This window comes from Globicephala melas, chromosome X, assembly GCF_963455315.2.
Source record: "Globicephala melas chromosome X, mGloMel1.2, whole genome shotgun sequence".
Taxonomy (NCBI): Eukaryota; Metazoa; Chordata; class Mammalia; order Artiodactyla; family Delphinidae; genus Globicephala; species Globicephala melas.
The window spans coordinates 3,991,513-4,010,341 of NC_083335.1; the positions used below are offsets into that span (position 1 = coordinate 3,991,513).

Genomic DNA, 18,829 nt, shown 5'->3' on the forward strand with positions numbered 1-18,829 from the left:
GTCCAGCTCCGCTGAATTTTCCCCTTATCTGTCCCTCTTCATTCATTTATTTAGACAATGAATACATATTTAGCACCAAGTACGCATCAGTGGCTCTACTAGGTCTGGGGATGTAGGAGGGGTAAGAGGGAATGCACGGAAATCATTGGGGAAGCTGTTACATTCATCCAGACAAAAGATAGTAAGGGCCCGAGCCACAGCTTGTCTCCGGCTCTGACGTACCATACCAGACAGGTACAACCAGGGCATCAGAGTTGGAGATTTCCCTGGTGGGAAATTGGTGAGCAAAAGCCTGAAAAATTTAAGTTCTAGGCTAGCTCTACGAGGGTATGAGAGAATTTGGAGACAAGAGATCTACCTACACTGACAGCATGAATGAGAGGAGGGGTGAGAAAAGGAGCCCAGGATAACTGCTTAGATTTTATTGGTGACATTAGATTTGTGGTTGCATTAAATAACTAAATTCCCATTGTGATTATTAATTGAAACTTCTCTTTAAGTGAATAGTTATTTGTAAATATAAGCTGGGATGGAGTTCCAGATTGCAGGCTGGGATGAAGAACACATTTGGGAGAAGCTGAGGAGCTTAAGTTTGAACATGTGGAATTCAAGGTGCCTGTGGGTCATCCAAGTGGCTTGTCAAAGAGATGATTTGATCTAGAGGTCTGGAGCTCGGGGGAGAGGCTCTGCCTGGCGATATACAGGTAGTGTCATCATGGATCCCAACCTCTCATGTGTCTCCTATCTCAAAAATAAGAACAGCAACAAACAAAACCACCTACCCTGCTTCTGTTCCTCACCCCACGCCCCCCACTGTCTCCACTCTGGACTCAGATCTCCATCGGCATCACTCCCCCGAACCAGCTGTCCATAAGGACCACCCAGTTCCTCACGTTGTCAAGTGCAAAAAACACCTTTCTGCCGCTGCATCGCCCATTGAGAGTATACACTTTTTACTATATTCACAGTTGTACAACTATCACTGCTATCTAATTTTAGAACAATTTCATTTTCCCCAAAAGAATCCCCCTACCTATTAGCAGTCAGTCCGCATTTCCCACCAGCAACCCCTGGCCCCTGGCCACCACTAATCCACTTTCTAAGTCTATGCATTTGCCTTATTCTGGGCATTTCATATAAATGGAATCATACAATATGTGGCCTTTTGTGACTGGTTTCTTTCCCTTTACACAATGTTTCCAAGGTCCATCTACGTGGCCTCTGTGTCAGTACTTCCTTCCTTTTTCTTTTCTTTTTTTCTTTTTTTTTTGCAGCACGCGGGCCTCTCACTGTTGTGGCCTCTCCCGTTGCGGAGCACAGGCTCCGGACGCGCAGGCTCAGCGGCCATGGCTCACGGGCCCAGCCGCTCCGCGGAATGTGGGATCTTCCCGGACCGGGGCACGAACCCGTGTCCCCTGCAACGGCAGGCGGACTCTCAACCACTGCGCCAGCAGGGAAGCCCCAGTACTTCCTTCCTTTTTATGGCTCAATGATACTGCATTGTACGGATAGGCCACGTTTTGTTTACCATTCATTACTTGATGGACTGCTTCCATTTTTTAACTATTATGAATGATGCTGCTACAAATATTCTCATACAAGTATTTGTTTGACGATCTGGTTTCAATTCGTTGGGTGTATACCTAGGAATGGAATTGCTGGGTCAAAGTCTATGTTCATATTCTATGTATAACTCTGATTCAGGGACCAAACTATTTTCCACAGTGACTGCACCATTTTACATTCCCACCAGCAATGTACAAGGGTTCCGATTTCTCCACACCCTCACCAATTCTAGTTATTTTCTTTTTTATATTATTATTAAATGCATGCTAGTAAGAGTGAAGTATCTCATTATGGTTTTGATTTGCATTTTCCTGATGGCTAACGACGCTGAGCATCTTTTCATGGGCATATTGTCATTTGTACATCTGATTTGGAGAAATGTCTATTCAGATCTTTTGCCCACATTTTAATTTGGTTGTCCTTTTAGTATTGAGTTATAATGGTCCTTTATATGTTTTGGATACTAGATTCTTATCAGATATATGATTTGTAAATATTTTCTCCCATTCTGTAGATTGTCTTTTCACTTTCCTGATGATATTGTTTGAAGCATGAAAGTTTTTTTTTTTATGTTCAATTTATCTGTTTTCTTTAGCTGCTTTGTGCTTTCAGTGTCCTAGGAAACCATTGCCAAAGATTTACACCTATGTCTCCTAGGAAGAGTTTTATAGTTTAGCTCTTACATTTAGATCTTTGACCCATTTTTAATTTTTTGTATGTGGCGTTGAGTTATGGGTCGAAATTTATTTCTTTGCATGTGAATACCCGGTTGGCCCAACACCATTTGCTTAAAAGACTATCCTTGGGGCTTCCCTGGTGGCGCAGTGGTTGAGGGTCCGCCTGCCGATGCAGGGGGCGCGGGTTCATGCCCCGGTCCGGGAGGATCCCACGTGCCGCAGAGCGGCTGGGCCCATGAGCCATGGCCGCTGGGCCTGCGCGTCCGGAGCCTGTGCTCTGCAATGGGAGGGGCCGCGGCGGTGAGAGGCCCGCATACCGCAAAAAAAAAGACAATCCTCTTCCCCATAAAATTGTATTGGTACCCTCGTTGAAAGTCTATTGGCTATATATATATGGGTATATTTCCGGACTCTCAATTTTAATCTGTTGGTATATATGTCTGTCCTTATGCCATTACCACACTGTCTTCATTACTGCAGCTTTGTAGGAAGTCTTGAAGTTGGGAAGTCCGAGTCCTCCAACTTTGTTCTTTTTCAAGATTCTTCTGGCTATCCTGGGTCCCTTGAATTTCCATATAAAATTCAGGATCACCTCGTCGATTTCTACAAAGGAGCCAGCTGGGATTCTGATAGGGATTTCATTGTATCCATAGATCAGTTTCAGGAGTATTGCCACCTTAACAACCTTTTCTGCCCACCCATGAACATGGCATGTCTTTCCATTTCTTTACGTACTTAAGGTCTTTCAGTAATGTTTTGTAGTTCTCCCCATATACATTTTACACTTATTTTGTTCAGTTTGTTACTAAGTGTTTGGTCTTTCAGTAATGTTTTGTAGTTCTCCCCATATACATTTTACACTTATTTTGTTCAGTTTGTTACTAAGTGTTTTTTTTTTTTGCGGTATGCGGGCCTCTCACTGTCGTGGCCTCTCCCGTTTCTTTTTTAAGCTAATGTCTTAGGAGGATGCTCAAGATACAAAACAAGGCGGGGGTTGCTCTGTTTGAAGCAGGAAGGGAAGGCTGGGGCTGCAGAGTTGGCTCACAGATCACCTCCTCCCAAATAGCTTTGGGCCCCACATGAAACTAAGCCAGGGGCCAAGTGCGGCAAGTGGCCCTGTGACTCTCATCCAAAACTCCCTGTTGGGCCTGGCTCTGCCAGCCAACTGAGCCTGGACCCTCGGCCTCAGGGAGTCCTGGTTGGCAGGGCTGGCCGATTACAAGTACCCAGCCACTTTATCAACAGCAGCTCCTGCAAATTGCATATTCGCCCTGGCATAGGGCTCCAGAGCCAGCGCTCCCCCTACCCCTCTGGCTGAAGGGTTGATCTAGTTAGGGGCTTTGGAGTCCTTAACATTTGCTCTTTTTGATGGCATCTTTCCATTAAACGTTAGCTTAGATCTATAGTTACAGCGAAGCTTGTACTTTTAAAACCTTGATTATAATCAACCCAAAATACAGAGGCTCAGTATCTCAAACAGATTGCAGACAGCCCACTGATTACTTTTGGTGAAGACTGATTAAGAAACTTTATTACAGAAAATGAATGCATTCAACGTCCCCAAATACATTTGTAACAAGAACAGACACACAGGAGACGCAGACAATAGTTGCTACATCACAGCCTTGTTCTTTCAAGGATAAAACATCATTCGAGAACGGGGTGAGGGTGACAGAAGATAGAGAAAGCAGATACTGTCCTTTTGATTAAAAAATAACAGGTTGGCACTGTAGGGACACATACCTGGGCCCAGAAATCACGCTAAGCTGAAGCCTTAGGTGGTGACGCCATGCCACTTGTAGCATCACAGAGAAGCTACGAGGCATCATTCCATCAAGAGAAGCCGTGGTAATGGGTGAAAACCTTACAGTAGTCCTCTTGCTGCAAGCAGCTAATGGGCCAAGCTGCCCTGGGTCTCTTTAGAAGTAAATGTCTACTTAATCAAAGACCACTTAACAGGTCCCCCACTTAGGTTTAACTACTGTAGGAGCACGAAAGAAAGTCACCCCTTTCGAGTCTTTCCCTTCCATAGTTGACTTGCCTAGTTTCCACCAGATAGAGGGGCACCTCTTAGCGAGAAATCTGTCCTTCGTGACTACCAGTTGGGCTTCTCTCCCGTACTTGACAAGGTTGGTCACAGCTCCCACGTCTTCGGCTGGTCGGTTGTGTGCCAGGTGGCAGAGGCTTTACACAACAATGCCAAACAATGGCTGGAGGGAGAGCTGAGGCACAGAGGGGCGACCTTGGACAGGTACCTCTGGGCAAACCTTAGGACCAAGGGTTTTTTAATTAGTGGTCATTTTCTAGAACTAGAAAAACACATTAGGACAAACAGTTGTGATGTGAGAAGGAATGACTATGAATACAGATTAGAGATCGGGCCGCTGACCATGACCACGTCCCTGACAGCATGTGGAGGATGCTGCCTGCAGACATGCAAGCTTCTAAATAGTGACTTTTAAATAAACTGCTTTCTCCTCAGTGTCATTAAAACACCCGAGCGCTTCCGTCTCCAACACACACATCCGCGGACTAACGCTGGGCAATACCAACACTCAGCTACTTCATTGCGGCCAACAGTTCCAATGCACGTACACAGCGGGGCTCAAAATGATATTTAAGATCACCATCTGCCACTATGGCCTTCACCCCTCAGCCCAACTTGAGACAAAATGCTTCATCTTCCAACAGGAAATAACCACGGAAACTTACAAGAGGCCTCTTCCAGCTTAACAACAATTTAACATTTTAACAGTCTAGGTGCCAGAGGTCAAACCACTGGTAGACGGGTCTTTTCTGATGCATTTAGTGCTTGGAAGCAGTTGATTCCATCAGCCTGCCCTGCAGGTACCCCATGATGGAAACTGCAACAGGAGCCCAGCCATCTTCCTTGGACTGTTTGGTTTCTTGAAGTCAGGGGAAAAAAAGGATACTGCTCCCTCCTCCACACATCCCTCACTGGGGTCCAGGAGAGGTTGCTACAGCTCAAGACCACCTTGATTGTTGAGCAGAACAAATAATGTTACTGTATGAGTTCTGGGGGGTAGCCTCAAGGGGTGAAAGGAAAAATAAAGCCCAAAAGGTTTTTTTTTTTGCTGTTTACCAATGAATTTCACACCCACAACGTGGACGGTAGAGTGGGAGACCAAACGCAAAAACAAAAACACCCTACACAGTAGTCAGCCTTAATCCTAACCACCCACCTTCCGGAACCTCTGTCTGAAAGGTGCTAAATCTTGCTTGTGCCATGACCTTAGCGCCTATATTCAACAGCTCAAGCTTTTTTTTTTTAACATCTTTATTGGGGTATAATTGCTTTACAATGTTGTTAGTTTCTACTTTGTAACAAAGTGAATCAGTTATATATATACTCTGTTCCCATCTCTTCCCTCTTGCGTCTCCCTAACCCACCCCTCCCTGTGCTATGCGGCTGCTTCCCACTATCTACCTTACGTTTGGTAGTGTATATATGTCCAAGCGTCTCTCTCGCTTTGTCACAGCTCACCCTTTCCCCTCCCCATATCCTAAAGTCCGTTCTCTCGTAGGTCTGTCTTTATTCCTGTCTTACCCCTAGGTTCTTCATGACCATTTTTTTTTCTTAAATTCCATATATGTGTTAGCATACGGTATTTGTCTTTCTCTTTCTGACTTACTTCACTCTGTATGACAGACTCTAGGTCTATCCACCTCATTACAAATAGCTCCATTTCGTTTCTTTTTATGGCTGAGCAATATTCCATTGTATATATGTGCATCTTAATGCCTCTCAGACACGAACAAAATCATGCAGCGGCTTCAAGTAGCCCTCTTCCAATCTCCATCCTCAGGAGGCTGGCCACAGTAGGTCCGTCATTTACCAGATTCACCAGGAGGCTAGTCACCAGATACCATGGAGTAGGTTGTCCTCCTGCTAGGACTGCTGTGAGTCAGACATTTAGACTATCATAGAGCACGATTTTAGAAATGTAATACTGTTTATTTAACTTCAAAAACATTTCAGCACTCTAAACATACAAAAAAAAAAATAACAGAACATTGCAGATCGTGTTTAGTACAGAACGTTCTTGAACTTTCATCAATGCAGTGGCTCTTGGCTTTGCTGACAATGAAGAGTTCTATGGTTTGTTTAAAAAACAAACAGTTTAAAACTACTGCACTTCAACTAAAAAGGATCCAAAACACTTCTCATGCCAGCTGACCCCCCCCTTTTCCACAGCTAAGAATGGCAGCGGGATGCTATGTCTCTATATACAGAAACAAGACAACCTGAAGCTAAATGGATGCCCACTGCAGTGTCCACAGGTCCAGCCCCACAGTGCACGCCCTGAGCTACGGCCCCTCCGGAAGGCATCGCTCCTACAGCCTCCACGCCAAGCAAGGAGCGTCAAGAGTGTGTCTCGGTTGCTTTGTTCTTTTTACAAACTATAGATATGTACAGTTGAGAACTCGGGATTCCTAGCCAATGACCATAGAGTTAACACACCACCTCACAAATTAAAAAAAAAGAAAGAAAATGCCAGAAACATCTTTAAATGCCTTGTCACACCAACAGCAAAGTGCACAGAGTGAGGAGAACACGAGAGCCTTTTCATTTTAAAAATGTTTGGAAATATGTACAACTTTGATACAGTTTCCGGGTGCTCCAGACACGTAAACCACTGACGATTGCTAGAGCACTCTGAGAGACTACCATATGATCATGATCCAACTGGGTAATTCAACCTAATGGAGGCAACAGGCACACCCCAGGCGAGAGCTGTGGCCATCCCCGTGCCCACTACGCTAAGGTAATTCACAAGGAGACAGGCCAACAGTTCCTTTTATTCATCCTCCTCGTCCTCCTCCTCGTCCTCGTCTTCGTCCTCATCCTCTTCATCTTCCTCTTCCACCTTTTTCCGGGCAACTTTAGCAGGGCCCTTGGCACCATCAAACTTCCCTTTAGACTTATAGTCTGCGACATCCTGGAAGCAACAGGGACACGTTCCAAATGAGCAAAGGGTAGAAGCAAAGCCGTCCCCGACCCAGAATAAGAAAACGAGGGAGGAAGACAGGGCTGCTCTTTCAAGTATTTGTTTCCAGATTCAAGTTGGGTTCTCGGCCATCGCAACTGCAGAGTGAATGGGCGTTCAAGGGCTCTCAAAGTCCCGTGAATAGCACTATCGGACCCTCTGCCCGGGGCATCCCACATGATCCAAGTTCGAGGCCTGCCTGAAAAGCTTCCCCAGATACAAACATCGGTCAGAAGCCAGACCACCAGCACACCAGGCTGATGGGGAGTGGAGACGGTTCCTGCAGCCTTCCACCCCCGGCCCAGCCACAGCCAGGGCAGCTGACTGCTCACCCATCCAGGCTCGCAGGGGCCCCAGCCCGCGCAGGGCACACCGATTCCCCTCTCACCTTCTCGTATTTCTCCTTCAGCTTTGCTGCCTTGTTGATGTATGGCTGCTTCTCGCTGTCACTTAAGTTATTCCACATCTCGCCCAGCTTCTTTGCCACATCTCCGATAGAGATGCCAGGGTTTGTAGATTTGATCTTGGGGCGGAATTCAGAACAGAACAGGAAAAATCCAGACCTTGGAGGGGAGAATGGTATACATTAGATGAGAACCCACCTAAACGGGAGCTGAAGTCGAAATCCCGTGTTCCTACCACTATGACTACTGCCACGTGAAGAAACGTGTGATGCCATGCAGTTCCTGGGAAGAGGGGAGAGAACGTGCCTACGGACCCTGACACCCAGAACTGGACTGTCTGCCTCCTTCCCAGTGGAAAGGCCGACGGCCAACCAGGCGCACAGCTCACAAGCACAGCCGTAACTCCGGACTTCCCTGGCCCTGCATTTTAAAGCTCAAAGTACAGAATGTTTTGCAGAGGTATCTCAACATTTTTTTGGTAAAGTTATCTTTTAAAAAATCTTTCAAGCAGAAGGAAAGCTCTTAACTGTTATCCTGAATCCTACACTTACGGTGGCCTCTTGGGTGCATTCGGGTCCTTCTTCTTCTTGCCTCCCTTAGCTGGTCCGTAATCCTTCATTTCCCGATCATAGCGCACTTTATCTGCCTTTGCCATTTCATCAAATTTAGACTTCTCTTTCCCAGACATTGTCTGCAAAGAATAGGACCTGTTAAATTCCTCAATGCAGTGAGCACATACCTGTTCGGCTGTCCTGTAGTTAAAGTGGCAGCTGCTATAATCACTTGCAAAAGGGGACTGAAACCCTGGTAGAGTCTTCGAAAACAAAAGCACACATGCAAAGTTCTAAAGACAGGCAAGATGAGTCTAAGAGGAAGAAAACAGCCACCTGGGGTTACACTGAAGGTAAGTAAGCACAAAGTGTGAAATCCAACTAGGACTGGCTTGAAAGACACAAGAGAAAAATACCTTCCACCTCTCGGAGCATTTCTTGGAAAATTCTGCAAAATTGACAGGGACCTCGGGGTTTTTCTTCTTATGTTCCTCTCTGCACGTCTGCACAAAGAAGGCATAAGCAGACATCTTGCCCTTTGGTTTCTTGGGATCACCTTTACCCATCTTGACTGATGAAAGGAAGAGAGAAAGAAAAACAAATACAATGAATATGTACAAGATATACCAAAGGTGGCCATTTAGGAAGAACCCTCCTCCCCCCAGATGCCACTTGCAGCTGAAGGAAGAGTGGGGAGGAAATCAGTTTCACTGTCGCATGTCATTTAACTTTTGACCAGCATGAAGTGCGCTGGTTTGCGAGTTACTTCTCTGAGAGAGATCAAGTTGTCCAAATGGAACCAACTCAAGTGGGGTGGCTCAGGTATATTCCGACTCAGAACTACCACGTTTTGAAAACGACAATCACATAATGGGGAGGACACATTTGTAGAGGGCGCAGGTGGATGGCTGAAGCTTGAAACCAACGGCTTAAGGCTAGCTGGTCATCTGTTTTACTATGTTAGAGACGAAAATACTGTCACCACTGCCAAACACAAGATCCAAGCAGCAGAAGTGCAAAGAGGGAACATTTGAAATTTCACTATTTTTGAAGCGTTCTGGCTTATAGAAATGGCTTTTACAAGAAGGGTGAGCTGGCAAGTGAGCAGATATCCCTTGTACTACTAGTTCAAATCTGTCACTTCATCGTTACCTAAAGGGGGAGGGGAGACCAAAAGAGGTAGTCTTGCTCGTCCGTAAAGCGGAACGCATGTCCAGCCAGGAACACTTTCTCCAAAGTTTCCAAATAAAAATGCAGCTGTGGCGTGTCATCGTCCCTGTCCCACCCCCCCTGCTTCCCGCCATCTTTTCCTTTTCCCACACCCAAGGTCATCACGCAAAACTAAAGCGCTCCCCTTCGCAGGGACAGAGCGAAGGGCTGAATTAGGGCCCCGCGGCGGCGGCATGGGTGCGGCGGGACGGGTCGCGGGGGAACCCCGGGCTGGCCATGGGCAGCCGGGCTCGGCCCCGCGCTGGGTCACCGGGACACACATAATTCACCTTCCATTTTGTCAAAAGCTTCCTGATGAAAGAAAGTGCCCCTGAAATCCGCCGCTGCCACCCCCGGGGGGCGCACGGGGTCGGGGGCGGCGGCGGCGGCAGCGCGCCGGGGGCGCGGAGCCGGGCGAGCAACGGCGGCGGCGACGGCGGCGCCAGCCGTGCCTCCGAGCCCCGTTCGCTAAAATGGCTGATCCGCGCGCGGCCGGCGCAGGCGGCGGCGAACAAAGCGGTCCGGGCCCCGCCGCCGCCGCCGCCTGCTCGCCAGCCCCCACCCCGCCCCGCCCAGCCCGGGGCTGCGGGGGCCGCGGGCCGGAGCCCCCCCGCCCCCGCCGGCGCGGGGCGCACTGCTCCGGATAACAAAGGCACCCGTGCGGCCATGACGCTCGGCCGCGCCGGGGCCCGCGGCGGCGACCCCGGCTCTCCACGCCTCCGGCCGCAGGCCGCGAGCGCCGGGGCCGATCCCGGAGCCCGCCCGGGAGCCGCCGCCGCCGCCCACCCCGCCCACCCGCCCGCCGGTCCTCCGCTCGCCCGAGCCCAGCGCCGCGCCAGCCATGTTCGCGGCGGCGGCGGCGGTGCCCGGCGGGCAGGAGAGGAGCGGGGGGCGGCTGGCCCGCGCCCGCCCACCACGGGCCGCCGGGCGCTCCCGCGACGGCCATGTTAATGCAGAAGCAGCAGTGCAGCCCGCGGGTCTGCAAGGCGCCCGCCGAGCCCGGGAGTGAAGTTTGCCTGCGCCGTAGCCCCCGGCGGGCAGCGATCGCCCGCCCCCCGCGGAGTCCGTCCCGGGCCGGGGAGCACCGGCCCCCTTCCCCGGGCCGCCGCCCCGCGCCGGGACGCGCGCCGCCCGAACCCGCAGCCGCCCCTCGGCTCGCGCCGCCGCAGCTGCCCGAACCTCTGGCTTCAGGGGGCCTCGGTCCCTGGGCCGCTGCCCCGGGGGCGTCGGCCGAGGGTGGCTCCGCGGAGGGAGCCCAGCCCCGACAGCGGGGAGCTCAGCTTGAAGCACTGAAAAGTTGAAACACCTGAATTGCTCCTTCCTTCCCGCACCTAGCAAGAAAGGAGGCGAAGGGGGAGGGAAGGGCGCAGGGAGGAGAGGCAGGGGGCGGCGGCGGAGCGCGCTCGCGGCGGCGCGGGCCGGAAAGTTGTGCGGGCGCGGCGGCGGCGGCGGCGGCGGCGGCGGCGGCGGCGGCGGCGGGCAGGCGGTGCAAAACGTACCTGTATTGTTCGCTAGTCTGGGCAGCGCAGGGCACGACGCGCGGCTCAGCGCTCCACAGCCTCGCGCTAGCTGCCTCCACGAGAGCCGCCTGATTGGCCAGCGGGCTCCGCCGTTTAAAACAGCCTCCTCGCCCGGCCATTGGCTGCGGGCCTCATGAATATTAAACAGGCGCGGGCGCCCATTGGGCGCGGCCGCTGGGATCATTCATTCAAACAGAACAACCCGCCGGCGCTGGCTGCAGAGGCAAAACAGAGGAATAATAATAATCTCGCTGTCCCACCCCCCGCACCCCCGTCTTCGAACAGAGCTGGGATCTCAAAGGACTTTGGAGAGGTGGCCCCGCCATTCCCAGCGGCCTCGGCCTCTGGTGTCTGGAGGGCGAGGTCGAGCCCGGCTGCGCTGCTCTCTGCTCCATCTGCGCCGCGGCCTGTGAGCCCCCAGCCCCGACCCCTGGCCCCCAGACAGCCCCCCCCCCCCGCCCCGGGACACCTCCAGGGATCAACCGCGAGGGTCGACGGTCCTCCACCTCCACCGAGTTCCGCCGTGACTCTGCCGCTGGGGCCTGGCGGCAGCTCACTCTCGAATGCCCGGCGGAAGGCGGCTGCTCACTCCGGAGACCTCTGGGTTTCGGCACTCTCAGTCCCCTGCCCCGCCTGAAAAGCACCTGATTCTCCTCCCGCGGATCGCGCTCGACTACACTCTTTCCACTAATTGCCAGAAAGTCAATCTGTGCTGCAATTGCGGAAACGGCGAGCTAGGTGGGCTAGAGGAGGGAACCGGAGTTTGGCAAAAGGAGAGAAATCGTGGGAAGTAGTAGTTTTGCGGGCGGGAGTCCCCTCTTCACTGCCTCAGTTCAGGCCCGCGTTCCCTTTGCTCTTCTGACACACACCCTGTTGAAGAATAAAAGTTCTTGGAATAAATGAATGAGGTTTGACTTGGCCTTGGCTTTGTCACTGGGTGGTATGGCCTTGAGCCAGTCAATTCTTTTGGGGGGATTCAGGCAATGGTTTTCAAAATGCGTGTGTCGAGGGGGACAGTGTCACCTCTAAGGGATGCTGGGAAATGCTCCATGACTGGGATATGCTGCTGGAGTTTAATATGAGGACGGGATGGCCAGGGATGCCAAATGTCCTGCCTTGTGCAGGAGAGTCACACAGGAGGAAGAAATGTCCCTTTCCAGATGCTAGTATCAGGCCTGTCGAAAAATATCTGAGCGCCCCCTTCCCTCTTGGAGATACCATGAGCATCCTGGAAAGAATGGAAGAAAAAAGGAAGGGGGAGAAAAAGGAGCACATTTCCAGGGCTGAAATTTAGAGAAAACAGTAGAAGAGGCATCATGAGTTTCTATCGAAGTTCCCTTTCGAAAGCACTTTGGAAGGCCAAGCTAGCCAGCCATTTACAATTTCCATAGTTAGAGATGAGACCCACCCAAAGATGAGTTTTCCAAATGCTGTTTCCAGAAACTAGCTGAGTTTGAGGTATGCAAGGGAGCTGACCTCACAAGACACCTACCTCCCTACCCCCACCCAGCTCTTGCCAACTCCTCTGAATGTCCTGGGCAAGTCTGAGCCCCTGCAGCTGGCACTGCTGGGCTTCCAACATTAGGGATCCAACTGAGACCAAAAGGCAAAGATAGTGCTCTTTTGACAAGAGCCACAGGTATCAAGTCAGTTTCCTAGGTCCCCAACATACAGACTCTTAGGAATGCAGACATCTTAAGGCTCCCTCGTCTAGGCGTCCCTGTTAGAGCTAGCTGAGTGGTTGCCTACCTTCTGCTTGCATACCTCCACTCACAGTGAGCTTGCCACCTCCATTCTGGGCTGTCTTTTCCTTCCCAGGGGGGAGCAGGGCCTCCACTTATGGTCTAACCAGTCTACAGAGTGCCCTAGCCTCTCAATGTTGTCAGGCCTTTCTAGGCCAGAGATGGGAGTCAGGGTCTCAGGCAGGACAGGGGCCTCCTTCTGGTCCAGCCACCGCCTGGTGTCCTGGCCACAGTGGGAAGCTGCCCTTAGAAGTTGGCAAGCACCGAGCTGGGGGAACCGGAGTGGTCAGCCTCAGAGCCCACGGGCACGACTTGGCAAGCCCTCGAGTGGTTGGTGAGGGTCACACTTACAAGCACAGGGAAGTCACAAGCAGCACGTGTGTACACACTCACACCCAGGGCATTCCCAGGGGCAGGAGTTTGAAAGCCAAGCCAGAGAAGAGAGCTTACGGTAAGTGGTGTCCAGACATCACCGGCAAGACCCCTCTTCCCTACCCGCTGCCTCCGATTTCTGTGTACGTACTTTGAATGACGAAAGGCTTCCTCCCATTCTTCAAAGGAAGAATTTTCACGTCTGCTCCCAAGAAAGCCACTCCTCTTATCAAGTTGAAGCACTTGGCTTGAAGCTTCGACCTGTGGTCACGCTGACCCGTGCCAGAGATGTGAAGGCTGTTGCCATGGTTCCCTGACCTGCCCCCAACAAACACACATATCACCCCAAGTCTCCATGTCTCCTTCAGGCCCAGTCTCCCCAGTTCCTCCATCTATTCCACATGAGCCTCATTTGGGAGGCCCCTCGCAGCCTAGGTTTCTCCTCAGCACAGCCTGTCTGTGGCAGCAGCTGGAGCGCAGGCGGTGCCTGGTAGGTCCCTACCTCAGCAGAAACTCTCTCATAATTCAATCCCACGTACACGTCTTGAATGTCTACTAATAAATAAATAACAGAAGGGAGATGGGGTGAAGCGGGGTTGGGACTGGAGGGCAGGGGCGAGGCAGTGGCTTTGGACTCTGTCACTGACTTCATGGTGGGCCTTCTGCCATGTCACCTCAGCTCTGCCAGCCTCAGTGTCATGTGTCAAAGGTGATTCGACCTGCGTTATCCACCGTAGCCACTGTCCAGTCTGCTTGTGAGGGTGTGTGTGAAAGTGATCTGACTGTCACCTGTAAAAGGCCACCAGGGCACGGCTAAGAAACAGCCTGGAAGGTGAAAAAAGCGACAGAAAGTCAGGGATGCCCGGGCATGGCCTGGGCTCAGGGCTTCCAAGGCAAGTTGCCTCTTCTGTCTGCAGCAAAGTTCGCTGCCCAGTGGCTTGGGGTCGCTCCAACTGGTCAAGGCGCTGGAAAGCGCTTTAGCTGCATCAGTCCCCTTTGAGGTCAGGCCCATCCACGCAGGGGAATCTCAAACCAGAATCCTGTAAGCCGCTTCGCTGCCTGGAGACGTTAGGAAAATACTCCAAGGCAATCAATAGGAAATATGACGGAGTGTGGGAAAGAGGTTTTCGATGCCTGGCAGTTCAAGACCCCCTTCCCCTAAAACTAAGGGGAATCTTCATCATTCAACAAAAATGAAACCCTGGTTCCTTAGACCTCACCGTCCCCCAACCCCACCCGAGGTCTCCACCTGAGCACCCAGGGCTTAAAGGTGGCATCCCCGAGGCCCATCCAGGCCAGCCTCCTTTGAAGAATCCATGGAAACGCGCCAGGGTGGATTTCGGGGGGCAGAGGTGGGGTCAGATTGTTGAATCACTTAAAATATGTTAAGGGCACTTGCTGTGAAGATCCCACAATGAGCACAGCCTTTCACTAGCAAACTGGGAGCCTTTGTAAATTCCAGTCTTCACAGGTAGGGAGTCTAACTGCTGGCTTCTAGGCCTTCCCAGGGCCCTTGCCCCACTCTGCTCACTCCCAGGGGATCTGGGGCCTCCCCTGGCGCCTCCACCTCACCTTCCCTCTGCTCTTGGGTGGGAGTTACATTCCAACTGGACTCTTTTCCCGAACACAGGAACCAAGGCTCTCCGGCTCTCTTTTAATGGGATTGTAGAGCATTAGAGACACTGGCACCTCGGAAGCCCACTAGCCCAGCCCCCTCCTGCCACAGAGGGCCCCCCAGGAGTCAGTGGCTGAGCAGGGGCTGGAAGACTGGTCTCTTGACCCTTAGTGTCACGCTTGTGTTACTCTTTTTTCTTTTGGCCGCGCCGTGGGGCTTGTGGGATCTCAGTTCCCCGATCAGGGAGCAGGGATTGAACCTGGGCCCCTGGCAGTGAGAGCGTGGAATCCTAACTACTGGACCACCAGGGAAGTCCCACACTTGTCTTACTCTGTTTTGTTTGTTTGTTTGTTTTTTGTGGTACACGGGCCTCTCACTGTTGTGGCCTCTCCCGTTGCGGAGCACAGGCTCTGGACGCGCAGGCCCAGCGGCCATGGCTCACGGGCCCAGCCACTCCGCGGCATGTGGGATCCTCCTGGACCGGGGCACGAACCCGTGTCCTCTGCATCGGCAGGCGGACCCTCAACCACTGTGCCACCAGGGAAGCCCTCTACTTTTTTTTTTTTGCGGTACGCGGGCCTCTCACTGCTGTGGCCTCTCCCATTGCGGAGCACAGGCTCCGGACGCGCAGGCTCAGCGGCCATGGCTCACGGGCCCAGCCGCTCCGCGGCATGTGGGATCTTCCCAGACCGGGGCACGAACCCGTGTCCCCTGCATCGGCAGGCAGACTCTCAACCACTGCGCCACCAGGGAAGCCCTGTCTTACTCTTAATAGCTCAGCTCCACTGTGGATGCAATAGCCATTGGCGAGGTGGCAGGGGCAGCCAGCGCCCTCGAGAAAAAGGCGTTCCAGGTGGGGAACAGATGGGAGGGCGGGGCCAGCCTGCGCCACCTCGCCTGCCCCCGAGGCCATGGGTCAGGCCGCCGCGGGAAGGGAGCGCGGGAGCCAGTGCTCTTTAACATGACGCGGCCACACCAGCGCCTCCAGGCCTGCCGGCCCCCCCTTCACATTGACTGAAAGTGAGAAGTGGGCCAACGACCAAAGGATTTCCTCCACGATGCTGCCCACACTGCTGCCCTGTGGGCACACAGTTCTCCTCCATGCAAGCCCATCTCGAGTCAAGGACGTGCCAGGCGGGCCAGGGTTCCTGGCGAAGATGAAGATGAAATGAAGGGTCCCTGCTCTCCCAGGCACCCAGTCCTGGGAGAGCTGTGATGGGGGAAGGGCGAGGAGGGGCGGAGACACTCAGTGGGGTCACCTCCGCTGACCCAGCCCATTCCGGGAGCAGCCCTGCCCTGTCAGGCCTTGAAGACTTTACCCACTGCTGGGTGACTGGGTCTAGACCGCCTCACCCCAGACCCCCTCGCACCTAGAGCGCAGCGCCAGATTCTCAGAGCCGCCCCGGGTTTCTGACCACCTGATACTGCAGGCCCTTCTGTGACCGCCCAACTGATGCAAAGGCCCGGCTCTGACTCACTGAGCAGCCAATGGGCCAGCATCCCCCTCTTTGGGAAACGGTACAAACTGTTTCTCCTCGCTTGAACCAAAGGGATTCCTGCGGTGGGGAGGGGAGAGCTGAAGATTGCCACTTTCGAGATAGGAGTTGTTGCTTTTAAAATGCTCCCCGTGCCCTTTTTCTGGGCCTAAGTTTCCCGTCATGAGAAGGAGGGGCAGCGGCTGGTCCCTGGCATCTCTTTGGGTATCATCGTTCTTAGGATGGCTGATGGGGCTTCACAAAGAGAATGACTCTGCCATCTTCACCCACCCTGCCCCTCCCCCCAAACCAAAACGAACCTGAAATGTGGCCTTGCAGAGGCCCTCCACATGCCCAGTCCTCTGGGAAAAGGGCTTCAGAAACAGGCCCAGTGGCCAGTGATAGAGCCTGACTCTGCCAAGGATGACACCTGTCATCAGTCTGTCTCTGCACAGCGGCCGGAGGCAACTTGCTAAGCCAGACCCTGTCCTTCCGCTGTTCAGGACCCTTGGACCTTTACCCTGTCCCCTCAGGGTACAGCCCAAGTCACTCCCCCTCACCACACTCACCCCTGATTCTATCTCTCAAGTCTCTCCTCACCCTGCCCCCACCTCACTCGGGAATAGCCACCCCAGGCCCTTGGCACATGCTCTTCCCTCTGCCTGGGATGCTCTTCCCCCCTATATCTGCGAGGCTCTTGCCCTCACCTCCTTTAGATCTTTGCTCCAATGTCACCTTCCCTGACTACCCTATTGAAAACTGAAAGCCGCAATTCCGCATCCCCTGCCTTCCTTCCCCTGCTTTATTTATCCACGTGCGCTTAACACGAGCTCGTGAGCTCACTCACTACACCTTTCCATTCGTCTTGCTGATTGCCAGCCTCCCCACTGGACAGTGAGCCCCATGAGAGCGGACACTTCTGTCTGCTCTGTTCTCTGCCATCTCCCCAGCGTGTAGCGCAGAGCGGGGACTCCATTCAGATTTGTTAACAATGAGTTTTCCATCGACTTTGACCACTTACATTCTTAAGGCAGAGTCCCCACCCTCAGGCAACTCGCAATCTCGAGAGAGCAGACACACCAACAGCAGTAAACGGGTGGAGGATGAAATAAATGTCAGCAGAATAGAACAAGCGAAGGCCAGAGGAAGGTGGAGTGGGTCTGGGAAGGCTTTGTGAGTACAGGAGGTCACATTGAGCCTGGCATCCAGGGTTCGTGAGGGTTCCACGGGCTGAGAAGGAGCAAATTACCGCAGGCCGTGGGGAAAGCAGGACCCGTGAACGGAGGTGTGAAAGTGTGCACTGAACTGGAGGAGGACTCAAAAGCCACTGTGGCCAGGAAACGGGGCAGTAAGAGCCGCTCTGGAGACACAGAGGTTGTCCTGGCAGACGCAGTAGGTTTTCAGAGGCTCCGGAAAATGGGCAGCCATGGCAGAATTCTGAGCAGGTGGTGACCCCATCAGAGCTCCATCTGAGAAAGCTCTCCCCTGTCGCTGCGGGGGTGGGGGTGGGGGATGGACCAGAGGGGCCCAGAGGCTGGTGTGGGCCTGGATTTGAGACCTCGGCAGCGAGGGTGGGGAAGTAGCTGGATTTGTGACCTGCCCACCTCCCAGCCAGAGCCAGTGTGATCTGTTTTCAAATTGTAAATCTAGCTGTCTCGTCAGCCCTCCATGGCCTCTCCTCCCCACTTCTGCAGACCAGAGCACACCCTGCGTGCTTCTGCAACCTCTTCCCCACCCTCTGCTCCCTAACCCCAGCTCCCCTTCACTCTTTTTAAAAATATTTATTTATTTGGCTGCAGGATCTGCGTTGCGGCCTGCGGGCTCTCTAGTGCACAGGCTCTGGAGCGCACGGGCCGCGGGATCTTAGTTCCCCGACCAGGGATTGGACCTGCGTCCCCTGCACTGGAAGGCGGGTTCTTAACCACTGGACCACCAGGGAAGGCCCCCTTCACTCTTAATGCCAGTTCCCTCCACAGGCCATCCTCTCTCCCATCCCTGGGAGTGTGTGCTTACTTGCTATTCCTGCTGCCCGGGACCCGCTCCCCCTTCTGCTCCTAAGCAAATGCTGCTACCCTTGAGACCTCAGCCCAGCCCCCAGCCAGTGAGGGGACACCCCCTGCCCACACTTTCCTTGCTTCCCTCTGGTCTCCTTTGTGGCGCGATTGCTCGTTGAGTGTCTGTCTCAATTGGGCTTCTGCCCAACGAGCACATGGCTGGGGACCCAGGAGACACTCGGAGAAATACTAGATGAATGAGCAAAGGCCTGAGAAAGCAAAGGCATGCCTGTGTTATCTGATGCTGGTGTGGAGGGAACGCCCTCGCAGAAGGAGGCGGCGGCCCTCTCTGACTGGGGGGAGAGGTGATGAGAAAACTAGAGGACCAGTGCCAATTCCACAAAGGACTTCACTCAGCCAAGCAGGGGAGTTGCATGTATCTACCCCACTCGTGGAAGACAGCCCAAGGCAGGCCCCTTCGGCTGCCTGGTACCCAGGGCAGTGCTGTGGGACCGCAGGGAGGGTGGGGACTCCCATTCTTTGTTTCTCAGCCCTGGAGTCCTGCGGTGCATTTGCAGCATTCACTAGGGCTCTGGCTCACAAAGGGAGCTCCCGAGTCCGAATAGCACCGCGGAGCATTTCGGTCAGGTGTGTGGGAAAGAGCAGTGGCCACATGCCAGCCGTGCAACTCGGGC

General features: G+C 53.1%; 1 protein-coding gene across 1 annotated transcript; it reads right to left on the reverse strand.

The window, feature by feature from the left end:
* Positions 1–5,811: 5,811 nt before the first annotated feature.
* On the reverse strand, positions 5,812–8,795 carry HMGB3 (high mobility group box 3). The gene is made up of 4 exons (XM_030846952.3): positions 8,624–8,795; positions 8,208–8,347; positions 7,641–7,815; positions 5,812–7,204 (listed from the first exon to the last, which is right to left on the reverse strand). Exons 1-4 carry the CDS (start codon positions 8,771–8,773, stop codon positions 7,064–7,066), a joined length of 606 nt encoding a protein of 201 aa, XP_030702812.1. The 5' UTR covers positions 8,774–8,795; the 3' UTR covers positions 5,812–7,063.
* Between the last annotated feature and the right edge of the window lie 10,034 nt (positions 8,796–18,829).